Here is a 14,812-nt window from a genome sequence, read left to right as displayed (position 1 = left end):
AAACGTGACGGCGGAGAGGAGAAGAAAGGAAGCAAGGAAAGAGAGAAAAAAGAAAAAACAACAGCAGCAGGAGAATGGTGAGATGAAAAAAGGAAACAGAGCGAGAGGGCGACAGGACTTGAGACATGAAAAGGAAACTAATTATAATCTCTCTAAACCTTAAATGAATGAAATGAAGGATGTCCCCTCAGCCCCTTTGGTCTTTATTATTTCACAACTTGGCATAGCGCGGCATATGTTTTTGACAGGGCCTCTCAGGGAAGGGCGTACTGCTAACAGGACGGAGCCTTTACGCTTTAAAGGAAGACATAGCGCTCCTCGTGATACCTGTAAACACTGTGGCCAGAAATTAGTGGATGGGTTTTGAGGATAAATCAGGACTGCCCCGCTTTCATGTAGGCACAAGAGGTAACAACTCAACACATTTTGTAATACCTTGCCAAAATGTAACAAATTTAAACTTTATTGTATAACTACGGCCGCGTTCTGTGATAACATTGTGACACCTACATGTTTTTCGATGATGCGTAATAATTCAAAGCATTGCGTAATAGCTGCATTTAATAACTCAAAAATGCTATCATTTGCTGTCACACTTGACTACTTTGAACATTCTAATGATGGATTTTTTTTTTTTTTTAAACCACAAAATGTGTGTTACATAATGCATTGAATAATTACATATTCACCATAACAAGTTATAACTGCTGCAATATGTAATAACCCCCACATTATGTATAGTATTACACAATGCATTTTAACAAGGTCCATTGGGATTTGTTTATATTTACTACAAAATAAATATTTTGAAGGGCCTTGTCCAATTGTCCAACATTCAAAATTACACAGTTACTTTATACACAAGCATTTATCATTTTGACCTACAAACTACACAAAATCTGAAAAGGAAAAAGGTGGTTAAAGTAAACATTCAGAAGTATCTGACACGCACACAACATACACACACACACACACACACACACACACACACACACACACACACACACACACACACACACACACACACACACACACACACACACACACACACACACACACACACACACACACACAAACCTTAAATTAATATAATTAGGGATTTGGGTGAAATCATAAAGGTGTAGCCAGTACAGTCGTTTTGGAAACCGGAAATCCTTTTCATCTTGAAAAGAATGATTTGTGTTTACCGTCACTGGGAGAAAACGATTCAGTTACAGACAAATTGGAGCCGAAATTGGCAAGAAGAATTTGGTCTAAAATCTTTTCAAAAGTCCCTGCCAATTTTTCATGTGCTTAATGTCGACGGCAAACATTCCTCCTCCCCAAACTGAGAATGAAAAGGAACTTGAACCCGAGCCAATGTGGCTTGTGTGGCGCCTCAATCGCGGTGCCTCGTCCCCGGTATCGTTGTAAAACTACAATGTACTTCTTAATACAACGCTGCAGCAAGCAACAAAAGAAATGCCCCAACCATTAATATTCATGAAACAATTATGAAACAACAAACTTCCCTTGTCAATCTTTGACAAAGCCTACTTTGCAACAAGGGCCTGATTTTGAAAATAATTTACAACATGAAAGGAGTTTTCAGCGGTCTGGGAAGAGTCCCTGGGAAGGACATCTCGCAATCAAATCTTTATTCGGCACGGCACACAACCACAATCCCAGCGAATACTTTGGGAGAAGAACAAAGTTCAGCGCGAGTTCAGCTTGTTCATTTTGAACGGGTGCGAATGCGTGAAGAAACATCCCGGCAATTAGCGAGGACAGAGGAGGTTTCCTGGTGGACGTGTACGCCTCGGGTTTCAGGTTTTGTTTCGCAACAGAACGATGAGCAACTGGAGTTTTACAACCTGTGCGCTGGTCCCGATCGGTAGGAATGGGACTAAATGATGGCATGCTCCCTCTCGATTCTCAAATGATTGTTGTGTTTTCTAGTGAAGTATCTCTCGAGGTTTTATCCCAACATGGTACATTAGGGAAGGGAAAAAAGCATGAAAATACAATAAGGTAGACTTTGACTTGGAGAGATATATATATATATATATATATATATATATATATATATATATATGTGTCATTTCGCTTTTGAAACGACTACGTTAACCCATTGCGGCATATTATTAGCCATGTCCGACGGACGCATCTAAAGCATTCCAGCTTGATGGAAGTTATTGCATATTTGAATGGTCAGCGCTAACAGCCGCCCCCGGAGACCCGGCTGCCACGTTTGGAGGCGTCAGGCTGATCAGCTGTTTAACCAGACATTTTCGAGGCAGCCTTCCGTTGATCTAGTGTGCTCGAGTTTCAGTGGCCATCGAAATGAGTAAATGAGGAAAATGTCAGACGCAGAGGGTGTCATTTGTAGATTCTCATTAGAGCAGGAGACGACGACGGGCCATGTGTCATTAGCTCATCAATGACACAGTATGAATGGGAAAAGCCGCCCCCTGATTAGCCCTTGAGCCAGTTGAAGTGGGAGCCGCACAAGGTCTTTGTGGTACTGGGGAGTGGTTTTGGCGCCATCTGCGGGCGGGGAGAGACAGCGCTGGCAACCGGAAGGGGACGCAGCTGCAGGAGATTGAAGTTATTTGCAGAGAATTGAAAAGCTGCAGTGTTTTCATTTCCTGACAGCGAGGCTGGGCCCCCACTCCAGACCGCATACTATGGTTTTTACTTACACGTTTGTCTGAACAGACAAAGTAAAAGAAGTAAAAAAGTAAGTAAAGTAAAAAGAAGTAAGTAAAAAGAAGTAATAAAGTACAAAAGAAAGACATTCTACTTCTTACTCGCGCACACACCCCAAAAGTCAGAGATACAAGTTAGCCAAAGGAGAAAATGAAGACACACACACACACACACACACACACACACACACACACACACACACACACAGACACACAGACAGACACGTCGGTCTCACGCTTGGTACCTTGTCCTTCGGGGGTTTCTCCGAGAGGATTGACTTCGACTTGAGTGGCGTCGACTTTCAGGAACAGATCATAGAGCCTCTTAATCTGATCTGCCGCCTGCGAGTTCCACAGAGGATAGTAATTACCCAACAGTTGGTCTCTGAGCAGCCAGCATCGCCAAGGCCACTCAGCCCTGCCGCACCAGCTCGATAAAACATGGCAAATCACCTTCGCTGGAAATCACCAGGTCTTTTTTTTGTGTATGTATCTGTGTAACAGTGCTGGAATCAAATTAGCTCTGTCCTTCACCACTATCCCTCGAAAATGTATGTATGTATGTATAACTATAGAAAGGTAGCTTGTGCTCGTCAGGTATGATTGGATGTAGCTGCCGAATTAATAGATAATTTAACCTCTGATCCTTTCCACAGACTAAGGTCTGTTATTTTTGTTATTGCTCAAAACACTTTGGTACATATGTTGACAGCAGATAAAGACGGTAAATGCAATAGCGTATCTCAAGTTCACTCACAAGTAAATATACTGGTGAGCAATGACACAAAAACCTCTTTTTTTTTTAAATCATAGGTACGTACAGCTCAGAACAGAAGGACGAAATCCATGTCTGTCAATGCAAGCTGACTTGATGAATCAGTCTTAATATTGCAAGTGCTGCTTCAGCGCACGGGTGCATGGAGGATCCCAAACACAAAAATGAAGAGAAAAAAAAAAAAAATGAAAAAGTACAGGAGATTCTGGAACTCTTTGAATTACAACCTATGTAGAGCAGACCCTGGCAACAGATGAGCTTACACATTGTAAGAAAAAATGTGGCACGAGCAAAGAGACAAGGCTGACGCTTTGCCAATATGGCTTCCCTTCCCTCATCGCCTGTTAATCAATTCACATTCAATAGGAGAGTGGAAAAAAAGGTCCAACTCGGGACGCTACTAAACCTCAGACGTTTCATTAAGTTGATTTATACTTTTCTTTCTGCATTAAGATTCTGAGCTAATCCAATTTCTCATGCTGCTCTGCCTTTGGAAAAATAACACAAATTAGCGATATGATGCTAAGAGACAAAAAGCTGCAAAATGACCCCTAAATCTAAAGTATACGTCTCCGATCGGAGTGGTGTGCTTTGGAGCCTCTGCGCCGCTCTCTTCTGGCCTGATTGTGGCTGGATGATGTTGCCTAAGTGCAGCGTCTTACAAATCTTTGTCTCTGTGTCCTCAGATGCATCCTGCTGCTGCTGCTGGGCTGCCTCTAACGGCAGATTGCACTCCACCACACAAAAAACAATAGGTCGCTTGCTGAATCCCATTAAGGCACTATTAGCGAATTCGACGCTCCCTGCCTGATACAGTTTTTATGCCACTGCCAAACATGACAATAGACCATCTGGCAGAGAGTCTAGCGAAAAAGACATTCCATTCCTTGCTTCCCAAAAAGTCCTGTGTCCTTGTAGATACAAGCCAAATTGGAGTGGTTTTCGTGAATGTTCTGTGTGTTCTAACATGTGAATATGTGTGTCCATTACGGAGCCTCGGTGCATATTTCTCTGCAGTGTGACTCTGGGGGCCCAGGCAGTCCCATTACCTGTCTCTCCAGCGGTCCTTTGAAACCCAAATTAGCTGCCATGCGCAGTGCCTGGTCGTCTCGCACGCCCTCGAATATATCCACGACTTCCTGCGTGAGAAGAAACAGGAGAAAGACATAATGGAATAGGAGCAGCGCTGGGACACCGTATGTTAATTTGACACAAACAGGATGTTCATTAGTCGCGGTGGAAAGACGGCAGATAGAGAAAACCTGTTTGTTTGTTTTACATAAAGGTCAGCCAATGGGATCGTCCGAATTCCTAACACTGCAGCCAAGTCCTGTTATAAGTGAGTAGGAGCCATACCAGCTCTCAAATGAGCTGTTGACTAAAGCAAAAATCCAGAATGAATGTCAATCTACACTATTATAGCTTAGCATCATCATCATCAATAATAGCATCGACTGGGAAACTCTTTGAGTTGTGGATTGAATTGTTAAAACGTGAAGTAATTCACTGATCGGAAAACACTGATAGGCTGCCACACTGCTCCTGTAATATGGAGTTCCGAGTCAGACTATGGATGCGAGTCTATTACGGTGAACAAGAGTGGAACAACAGTATAACATCAAAATATCATCAAGCACTGGCTGCATCTGCTGGTCCCATCAGGAAAATTGAACAGATCTTGGCCTGCTTTTGAGAAATAGCCAACATGGAGTAAAATCCTCTCGTGAAAGGTGGATGCCTCTGACTTTCTTCGTGCCAGATAGAAGCAATCAATAGAGGGAATGTGAATAAATCTATTCCACATAGTAATTCAGCACCAAACTTTCAGGCAGATATACAATAATAATAAATGGCTGTGCCTCACCGTTGGTATTATGGAACGCTAAATTGATGCCCAACTGCTCATGTGATCTATTTCAAATTGTAACGGTGAGTGAACTGTAAATCCTTTACCTTGAAGATGAGCTCTGGGGACTTTGCAGCAACCTCTTCAATATCCATGCCTCCCTGGGGGCTTCCCACAATGACGGGACCGTTACACGCGCGGTCCATGAGGATGGCAAAGTAGGTCTCCCGGCTGATGTCAAGGGCCTCGGCCACCATCACCTGGACACGGTGCGGCCGTAGGAGAGAGAGAGCGGGAGGGAGGGAGGTGGTGATTGTGCCTTTGAACTACATATTGCAGCTTAGTGCGGGTCAGTCGGCTGAAGCCACTCTCTAAATACTGGATCCATTTAAAACGATTCTGATGCCGATCACTACGCCCCCAATAACGGAAAAGTAAGGTTTAGGTAAAAAAAAAAAAAAAGAATAAAAGAATAACCTGACTTGATATCCTGATGATACAAAGCTGGGATAGAGCACGTGGTTCCAACATACATAGTCAATTTTCGCCAAAAAGCAAACTACTGGGGCGGCAGAATATGGAAAGAAAGGTGTGCAGGTGCAGGTGAAATTTGCCATAGGAAAAGCCATAAAGGAAGACTCAGAGCAGACAAGGGGAGAGAGAACATGAGTGGTAGTGGTAGAGAGGAAACAAGAAACATGGGGTGTTAGGACACAAAAATAACTTTCCCCTCCACCTCTGAATGAGGATAGACAGCCTTTCTTATGGTCGGAGTTGACAGACAACAAGTCCATCCCTCTCTCTTTACTTTCTCTCTCTCTCTATTCCAATCCCATCTTGTGCGGCCGCTCCCAAACATTTCAATCTCGGGTTCCTTTGCTGTCTGGTTTGAAGCTCATTGGTTCCCCCTTCAAACTCAACATGTGCCGTCCTACCATCCTCACTTCGTTCCATTTGTTTTTTTGTTTTTTTTATGTCAACTCTCTCAGACCCTTACCCAACCTCCCCTCAATCTTCCATCAGCCCCCTCGGCATCCTACATCCCTTCCCCTTTCATCCATCCATCCATCTCCCCAAGTCTTCTTTGTTTGACTTCTCTCATCCCGTCATGTCCCTGTTCCATCTGTGTGCTGACAGAAGATCCGTGTAGCGGAGCCAGGGGCGCTGCCCCTTTCTCTATAGTCTGCGGTCTAGTGTGAGCGACTTGGTAGGAGGGCTCAACTGGCAGGTTGACAGCGGACCCGTTTTTTTTTTTTTTTTTTTTTTTTTTATTTAATCCCCATTCATCTGACAAGCTGGTGTCTAATGCTAGGATCACACCACCGGCGACGGGGTTGCAGCGTGAAGCCAAGCAGCTCTCGTCTTATCGTCGTACGGTCACACCACCGGGGACGGGGCGTTTGTGGCCGTTGTCGGCTCAAAATGGACTGGCTGTTGAGGGCAAGCCAAGCATTTCAAACCTCTCTCCCTTTCCAGATTTGAAATACATGATATAAATAGATGGTGCAGTGTCTACTTTTTTAAATTAAAATAGAGCTGTTAACTTCGCAAAATGAATTACCTCTTAACAAAAACAAAAAACGTTTTATTTTTATTTAAAAAAACAGCCTAATCAAGGACAATACGCAGTGGTCGGGACGTCCATTTTACAACATTCAGCGCCATTGAGAGCGTATCTTCCCTCCTATTGGCTGTCGCCTGGCGCTGTTTATTTGCATGAAGTTGAAACCTGCTCAACTTCCCTTGTCGCCGTGATGCCGTGGGCACGTTGCTGGTCGTCACTCCGCCCCCTGCAGTCAGATGAAGCCGAGTCCTGTTTGAAATGCACTGCAGCCTGTCGCTTTACACTGCCTCTAGAGCTGGCACTGGGTCATCCCGGTCAACCGCCGCCCGGTCTATTCGGCTCCTGAGCACTGTGCGACACACACAGGTGACAGAGGACGCTTGAACCGGGGTGGGCTGGACACTCGTGAAGTTGCGGCGTCCTGTTTGTTTTGTTGTGTACAGCATTAGGGATTTGTTTTTGCTCCATTTGCCTTTTTTCTTTTAGCCTGTGTGACTTTGTTGATCTAGTGCCAGTGAACTTCCTTTGCCTGGGATGCCCGCTATAAAATTGGCAAGTGTGATACTCATTTGATTCCCCCTAAACTCTGCGGTAGGGGCAGGAGTGAGGATAGAGCTACGTGCTTGGCTGGCAGGAATGAAAGCAGTTCTTAATAGGAAGCTCTAGGATGTATTTTGGTTAAGGGAAGGAACTGATAGAGGATGGGGGGGAAAAGGAGAGAAGGCAGAGAGCGAGAAAGAGAAATAAAGGGGAGAAGAAAAAAGGCCCACACTCGAGCCACGGGCCAGGAAGGCATTATTATCTGGAAATGTGTGTTTTGAGGGTTTCTGAGGCATTATGGCTCGCGGTGTGTGGATGCCGAAACGAATAATTTCGCTTGTTAGTGGTAAATAGAAATAGCTCTTTATCAAACCCTTTGAATTCACGGTGGGCATGATTCCATGTTTTATTTATGGCACTGAAGCATTACACCAAAACCCACAGCAAAGGATAAGGGCAGGCTACTTACAACAACTCGGGAAAACAAAAACAAGTTGCCTTCGGTGCCATTAATTTTATGGAACCGCATTACTGGTCTCGTTATCCCAAATTGGAGTCACAACACAAAAAGAGAACAGTGTGTAAAAGTGCATATTATTCAGGGTAGCAGCTCACCGTTTTTACTTTTACTCCTTCTCTGGGTGTCTGCTTTGTGGTCAGGTTAAATCCCAGCATCTTATTGGCCAGCTCGCCAACCACTTTAGGGCTGCACGGCAAAGTCATGTGTGTCATTGATAGTGTGCAATTTTGATGTCACAGAATCAATAACAAACAAATATACAATGAACACAGACACACGCAAGAAAAGCAATAGGCAGGAGTACAGACAAATGGTCATTGCTTCAAGTGGAAACACGGTCCAGGCTTCCTCAGGATAAACATAACATATTCTGACAAAATAAAGTTTTTAAGACACTCTCTGGTGTGGCTACACATTTCTTTGGGTGAGCTCGTGCTTAAAAGCATCTGGCTTGTGCAAACCCCTTCCCTGAGCCCATTCTGTTCAAGTACAGTGAATACAAATGAAGCGAGGGGTTGTGCTCGTACTTCGATAGATAAGACGAAGGCGAACCGTGCACTTGTGTCACTGTCTTGGGACGATGAACTTCAGCACGTCTCACTTAAAAAAACAAGTATAAAAAAAAAAGTTTACGGCCTTTGAAATCCCGAAATGGGGTGACAATGATGCATGTCTGAGACAGCTGTCATAAATAACCACTTTGCCTTCCAGGTGGATGCCGTTGTTGGCTAGCTTCCTTACAGAGGGAGCCACATTTTGTTACATGGAGGCCTTAGTGGCCAAGCTTGGCGAGGTTGAGTTGTTGTATGGGGCTTTTGAAAAGTGTAAAAAAATTCCAGCGTGCCCCGAATGGAGGAATACATCTGTTGCATCTTTTAATGCCATGCTATCGCAACCTAAACCTTGGCAACGGCCCAGAGCTCGACTATTGTGAGAGAGGAAAACTCAGCATGGGACGCATAAACATTCTGCCAACACCTAAATCCCCCTTTCAAAGTTTAATTGAGGGGAGATGTACCAAAACAGGAATTTGAGAGGAAAATAATTCTGTTTGTTCACAGCATAAGTAGTCCAGAATGGGTCTTTGTGTCTGGGGAGCACTCTTTGAGCCCATCTTTCTAAAAGCTGCAGCAAGCAGGAAGAGGATTGTGGATGTGGGTGTGTGTGTGTGTGTGTGTGTGTGTGTGTGTGTGTGTGTGTGTGTGTGTGTGTGTGTGTGTGTGTGTGTGTGTGTGTGTGTGTGTGGGGACTGTTATTCATGAGTCTATTTCCTAAAGCACAGGCTTGTGATAAGGGGCAGGCGTACTTACTCCTTAGTTAAGTGCACTCCACCTTTAAGGCCGCTGTCGAACACACCCTTCCCTCTTCCGCCGGCCAGAATCTGAGCCTTCAGTACGATCTCCTTGGCATCTGAGAAAAGAGAGGCAGACATAATTTTATACATCTGGATAGAGAGCAGCGTTTTGGAAAGATGGCTGAGAAGGAAAACCTCTAGAATCAGGTGTCAACTCTGAACTGTGGCCTGTTTCAATCCCACTCTGCATGAAGTAAAAAAAAAAAAAAAAAAAAAGTCTACCGTCACCTACCCATCAGTCACCTTCGTTCCCCATTACCTTCTCTGCCCTTCTGAGGCAGGGAATAAGAGGAGGGGGGGGGGGGGGACAGCACGGGTGTCATGTGAAAAGATGAAGCGCTTCGTTGGAAAAATAAATGGTCTAAGGCTCAGTGCTCACCGGCAAGGACACTTCCTCTGGGCCCTACTAATTATAGTATGTTGCTACGCCATATCTTTATTGAAAGGGACACGACTCTGTACTGGAAAACAACCAAGAGCAAAGACTCTTTCACGAACATGACAAAATGTGCAATGTAGCTCATGTTTTTCTCTTATTTCGTCTAATAAACACTTCAATTTTGACAGGGAGAAGAGCAATTGAACAGCAATACGTTAAGGAGAATTTGCATGACCTTGCCTCCATTATGCAGGCACCTTGCGTCTACTCTCCTATCATGCACCCCGCTCTTGCCAACCCACAGGAAGAAGCCCTTGAAGGGAGGAACCCTCCCCTTTGGTCATATTTTCAGCTGCCTGGCCACAATCTCCCTCTCTTTATTCAAATAGAACTAGGACACTTGATGGAAGATGGTTTCTGGCAACGCTATCATTATCGAGGTGGGGGAGTTCAGCTCTTGACAGGTGGTTGCCATCAGGGTGGGAAGTGGGAGGAGAGAAGGGTGGAGCGGGAGCATCCGGCATGCCATGCCGTGCCTAGAAAGACACCTTGACCTTGGGGTGGAAAGGAAGCCACACTCTCTTGACTGAGTATTGGTCCGGCTGCCAGTGCAGGGTGAAGGGTTTAGAGACAGTAGCTGGTAAAATGAGGGTGGCTAAAAGCTCTGAGTCGCACTACTGCTCTGAGTGAGGACAAGGGACTGGGATTAAACTAACACTGCTTTACTGAGCCATCTTATTCCATGGAGAGGTGAGCTAAGAGGGCCAGAGAACTGAGGGGAAAAAATAGATTCTGAGAGAAGGAAGGAGGGCGAGCAAAGAGAGAGATGATCAAGGTGTGCCAATATGCAAAGGGCTTGGAGAGGAGTTATAAATGAATAAATATGTTAATAAAAAACTGTGGTGCATAATTAAAAATGAGTTCAAAGCAAAAAGAAATAGAGTTTCCTGCGGGCTGGTGGAGCAGAGGGGGACAGCACAGAGGAAATGCCTTTCGTTAAAATAAAAGGAGACAATGACAAGGATATGGACCAAAGGGGACATTTCCTGGATGAGGGGTGGAGAGAGTAAACCTCATGATTGAGAGACACCTTAAGGAGGCAAGCTATAAAACAAGCTATGTGCTCGTGCTATGCAGTAAAGAGTGCATTACACCACCATTGGGAAATGGAGAAACTATAATGCATCCAACATCCAGTGAAAAAACAGAATGAAGGCATGGTTCTAATTTACATTAACGGAGAAAAAAATAATTGAAAACAGAGAAAAAAAGAAAAAAGTTGTGACCTATTAGGCTTTCTCCATCTCACACACCTTGTCAACTTTTGCTTACAATAAAGTATGAATAATACAAGATTGCAATAGAAGCCAGACTGGCACAGACTGTAAAAGCGTAAGCCTTGTCTATTTATTGTATTTCTTTGAGAAAACGCCTAATCTTTAACTCAAGAGACTTCAATTGGGAAGTATGACGAATCCTTCAGTGTTGTTTGAAATGTACTGTATAGCAAACGTAATGGCATCATTAAAGATCACAGAAGGCACAGTCCATGGTGAAGAGCTGGGTGGTCATTAGCTGGTAATATGACAGACATGAGATGGCCTTCAACACACAAAAGAGCTTTGCGCATAATGAGACTGGAGCAGTGTGGAGAGTGGTCAGGAGAGGAGGCTTAGCATGTAGAACCAGCGGGGGGAAAAAAACCCCAATGCTATTATATTTGACCCAGACGGGGAGAAACAAGGGCATCTGTCTGAAACTCATCAGGCAAGACACTAATGAACAGTGGTACAGGGTAACCAGTGTCGAGTTCAAGGTACTCACGCAGTAGATGATACAATATTAAATCTATAAGCCAAAAATGTGGCGATATTACAAAGCTGAGAAACATTTGAAGCAAATTGCCGCTGTGCACGGTGGTGAACAGAGACAAACAGAAATTATATAAAATGTATTGAGAGGGTGCATGATAAAGTGCAGCACCGTTGACAAGGCAACAAGCCCAGTGTTGCTGTGGAGGAGCCACAACAATTCATGGTGATCGTCTCTCAGAATATATTTCTTTGCATTAAAAGCATAGGGGAATATATATATATATATATATATATATATATACATACACACACACACATTTTTTTACTGGGGGGGACCCTTTATAATTACATTATCAGTTCTCCACTTCCATTTGTATCATTGAAGGCCCCTGTGAAGAAGTGGAGCAGGATTTTCATCTCCATTTACGTTGTATTTCTAGGGGACACAGAGGAGGGGATTAACATTGTACAACCACTCTGATCTCATCAGATGCAATCGGAGCAACATGGTCATCCGCGGGCTTTACTCATTTTCCAGTAATAACTGCAAATCAACTCCCACTCTGCTGGCCGGCAACAGCAGATAGAGAAGACGTCGCTTCCGATCCGTCTCAGCGTCTCTCCTGTTCATTCTTTATTGTTATTTATTTTTTTCAAGGCCGTTTACTCCTCCTCCACATAGTCAGAGGGTGTGGGCGGCGACGGCAGCAGAGTTCTCAACGGTGAGATGTTTAATGGAGCCACAGTACGCTGGCTGCGAAGAGAGAAAGGCAGGTGGCATTCCAATCATTGGCATTCCGAGCGTTGGATGTAGCCAGGGTTTAGGCAGAGAGCAAGACAAAGAAAAGGCAGCGTGGCATCCCCAGTGTGTGCGCGCTCACTGTAATTAAAGTAATTTGAATGTAGAATTTGACTTAAATTCATAAATCCTGGAATACAAGGATTTCCAGCTCTCTTCCCACCTCTGACTGAAAGAAAACCTCCCTGCTAACATTGTAAAAGAGTGTTGATTGGTGATAAACAGGCAGAATAGCCTTGATGAGGAAAGACAAGTACCAGGAACATATTCAAAGATTAAATTGTCTTTCAGAAGACATTCATCATTTAAAATATCATTTAAAATGGATATTCAGCAGAATTTCACTCATTTAAGCTGAAAGGACAATGACAAATACTGCTTTTCATTCCAAAAATTCAATTTCTCTCAATACAACAGTTGTGGTTGTTTTTTTGTAATTCCTTATTGTTCAAGGTAGGGGTTTTCTTAGTAATTGGAGCAGAATTCTATTAGAGAGGGCCTTGCTTTGTTGTGTACCTTCAGTGGGCTATTGGAATTGGGAACAATAGACTCTGACACTAACATATGGAAGTGCAGTCCTAGAGTCTCCTCCACCCATCAGATCAGCTTTCCTGATTGCAAAAGAAGAGGGGGGAAAAAAAAAAAAAGCTATTCAAGGTGCACATTTTGTAGCTGCCTTTGGACAAGTTGAGCGGTTACACAAAATTTGTTAACGTTAATACTCCAACACTATAGCAAACATGTTATGTCTTTGCATTGATCCAAACATTTGTAAAGTGTGTTTTGTTCACAGCACTGCCTGTTACTGTGTACTTGGCTAAAATGAATGAGTGCACTCTACCTGAGATTGATAAATGGAAAAAAGAAAGGGCCAAAAGTGGACTAAGTAAATCACTATCAGCAAGTCATTGAAATGTACTCCATGGAAAATCACTTTATTCAATGTGACTTTTTTCCGAAGCTTATATTTGCTCTGATTTTTTTTTTGCTTTATATGTTTGTCTTTTACATTCATGATACTGTCTTAGTATTCATATCGCAATGAACATTTTCAAAGATAAATAAATGAAGTGACTCCAATTTTCCTTTTTTTTGGTTATTGTTACATCAGGGGTTCTAAAACAACTTTTAATGAAGGTTGATATCTGATATCATTCAAAATATTTTAACCACCCAAAAAGCTTTTCCAAAGTTGAATACTACAGGATGTAAAAACATAAAAAAAAAAATGAAATAGCTCTCCTCAGTCAATTCAAGCTGTAATATAACAGAAGTAAAATAAATAGGAACCAACTGCATTTTCTCCATTCCACGTCCACAAATAATAGCTGCAGGAAGGAAGGTTAGGAGTCCAAAGCAGAAGGGTTGCTAATGAAGAAACATTGTTAAATCTATATCAAGCAAGTGTCAAACTTGAATATTACGCTAAAAAACAAGCAAAGTTGGCGTGAATACCTGATACAAAACGCTGTCGTACATAGAAACAACTATACCTCCGTTGATCCCCTGGACCGATCTAAAGTCTAACAACCTCGCTACCTTGTTGCCCATCATTCTTGCTCCAGATGTACCTGGCTAAGCTCTTTCTCACTCTTTCCTCTACATAATGATGCTGTCTCAGTAGAGCTCGACAGTGGAAAATATTCCGCGTCCCAAAGCTGCGGTGACAATGACATGTTGCAGCCTCCAGGTCGCTGCCCGTGTAAAGGCTGAGTCCTCATTAGAAAGGAAATCCACCCGGCATCAAAAACTACAGCCAGGTGCCTTTAATGACACCTTGACATGGACCCAGGCGCCACCGACTGGCAGAGAGGATTAGTTTGCACCGCTGGACACCTATTTATTTTAATGGGTGAGAGCCCAACAAAGATGAGATATCTAGTTCCCACCGCGTGTTAGGGACAGTTACTTTGAAAAGTCACACGGTGCACTCTATGGTCCCATTTAGACAAGTTTTAGTGAAAAAAAAAAAAGTATACATATGGTACAGTTAGAAACAAACATAGTTAAATTGTTGGTTTATTCATTTCACTATTCTTTAAAAAAGTACAATTGGGAATGTACTAAAGGCCTTTACTACATGTATCACATACACGCTTGATTGCTTATACTGTGAGTGGGTGGGGTAGGTGAGAATATGCCGGTGATGAGGAAATGCCATACATTGAATATTACAAGCCCTAAGGCTTGGAGGGTTGTAGCTCCCTACAGCAAAAGCTAGGCATTCACATTTTTTCCCCCAGCTTGATGCCTTAAAAATCAGTAAGTTGCCTGCAGTTATGGAAAGTATGGTCATCACAAATAATAGGCTACATCGACACTTCCACTGGTTTCCACCCTAATACGACAAAACGGATGTATGAGGAATAATTCCATGCCTCACCCCGCCACATGAATGGGTTAGGGCGTGTAATGAGGAGGTGGAAACCCTAAGCCGCTTATAGAAATCAGCTCTTTGAGAGACAGGCCGCCTTACCAGACAAAGCCTATTTACAGATGTTAAGGACATTTTAGATGCATCGCTTTAAAAGAGC

General features: G+C 43.3%; 1 protein-coding gene across 1 annotated transcript in view; it reads right to left on the bottom strand.

Annotated features, from left to right (window-relative positions):
• suclg2 (succinate-CoA ligase GDP-forming subunit beta) overlaps positions 1-14,812 on the bottom strand; it is a 118,342-nt gene that overhangs the window by 50,698 nt on the left and 52,832 nt on the right. Inside the window, exons 3-7 of the mRNA XM_080001446.1 lie at positions 9,243-9,342; positions 8,028-8,118; positions 5,416-5,568; positions 4,512-4,601; positions 2,933-3,029 (exon numbers count right to left, since the gene is read on the bottom strand). Of these exons, the coding sequence (XP_079857572.1) occupies positions 2,933-3,029; positions 4,512-4,601; positions 5,416-5,568; positions 8,028-8,118; positions 9,243-9,342 (531 nt within the window). The remainder of the gene's footprint in view (positions 1-2,932; positions 3,030-4,511; positions 4,602-5,415; positions 5,569-8,027; positions 8,119-9,242; positions 9,343-14,812) is intronic.

This window comes from Zeus faber, assembly GCF_960531495.2.
Source record: "Zeus faber genome assembly, chromosome: 5".
NCBI lineage: Eukaryota > Metazoa > Chordata > Actinopteri > Zeiformes > Zeidae > Zeus > Zeus faber.
The sequence above is the reverse complement of the archived record's forward strand: the minus strand, read 5'-3'. Positions and strand labels throughout refer to the sequence as shown.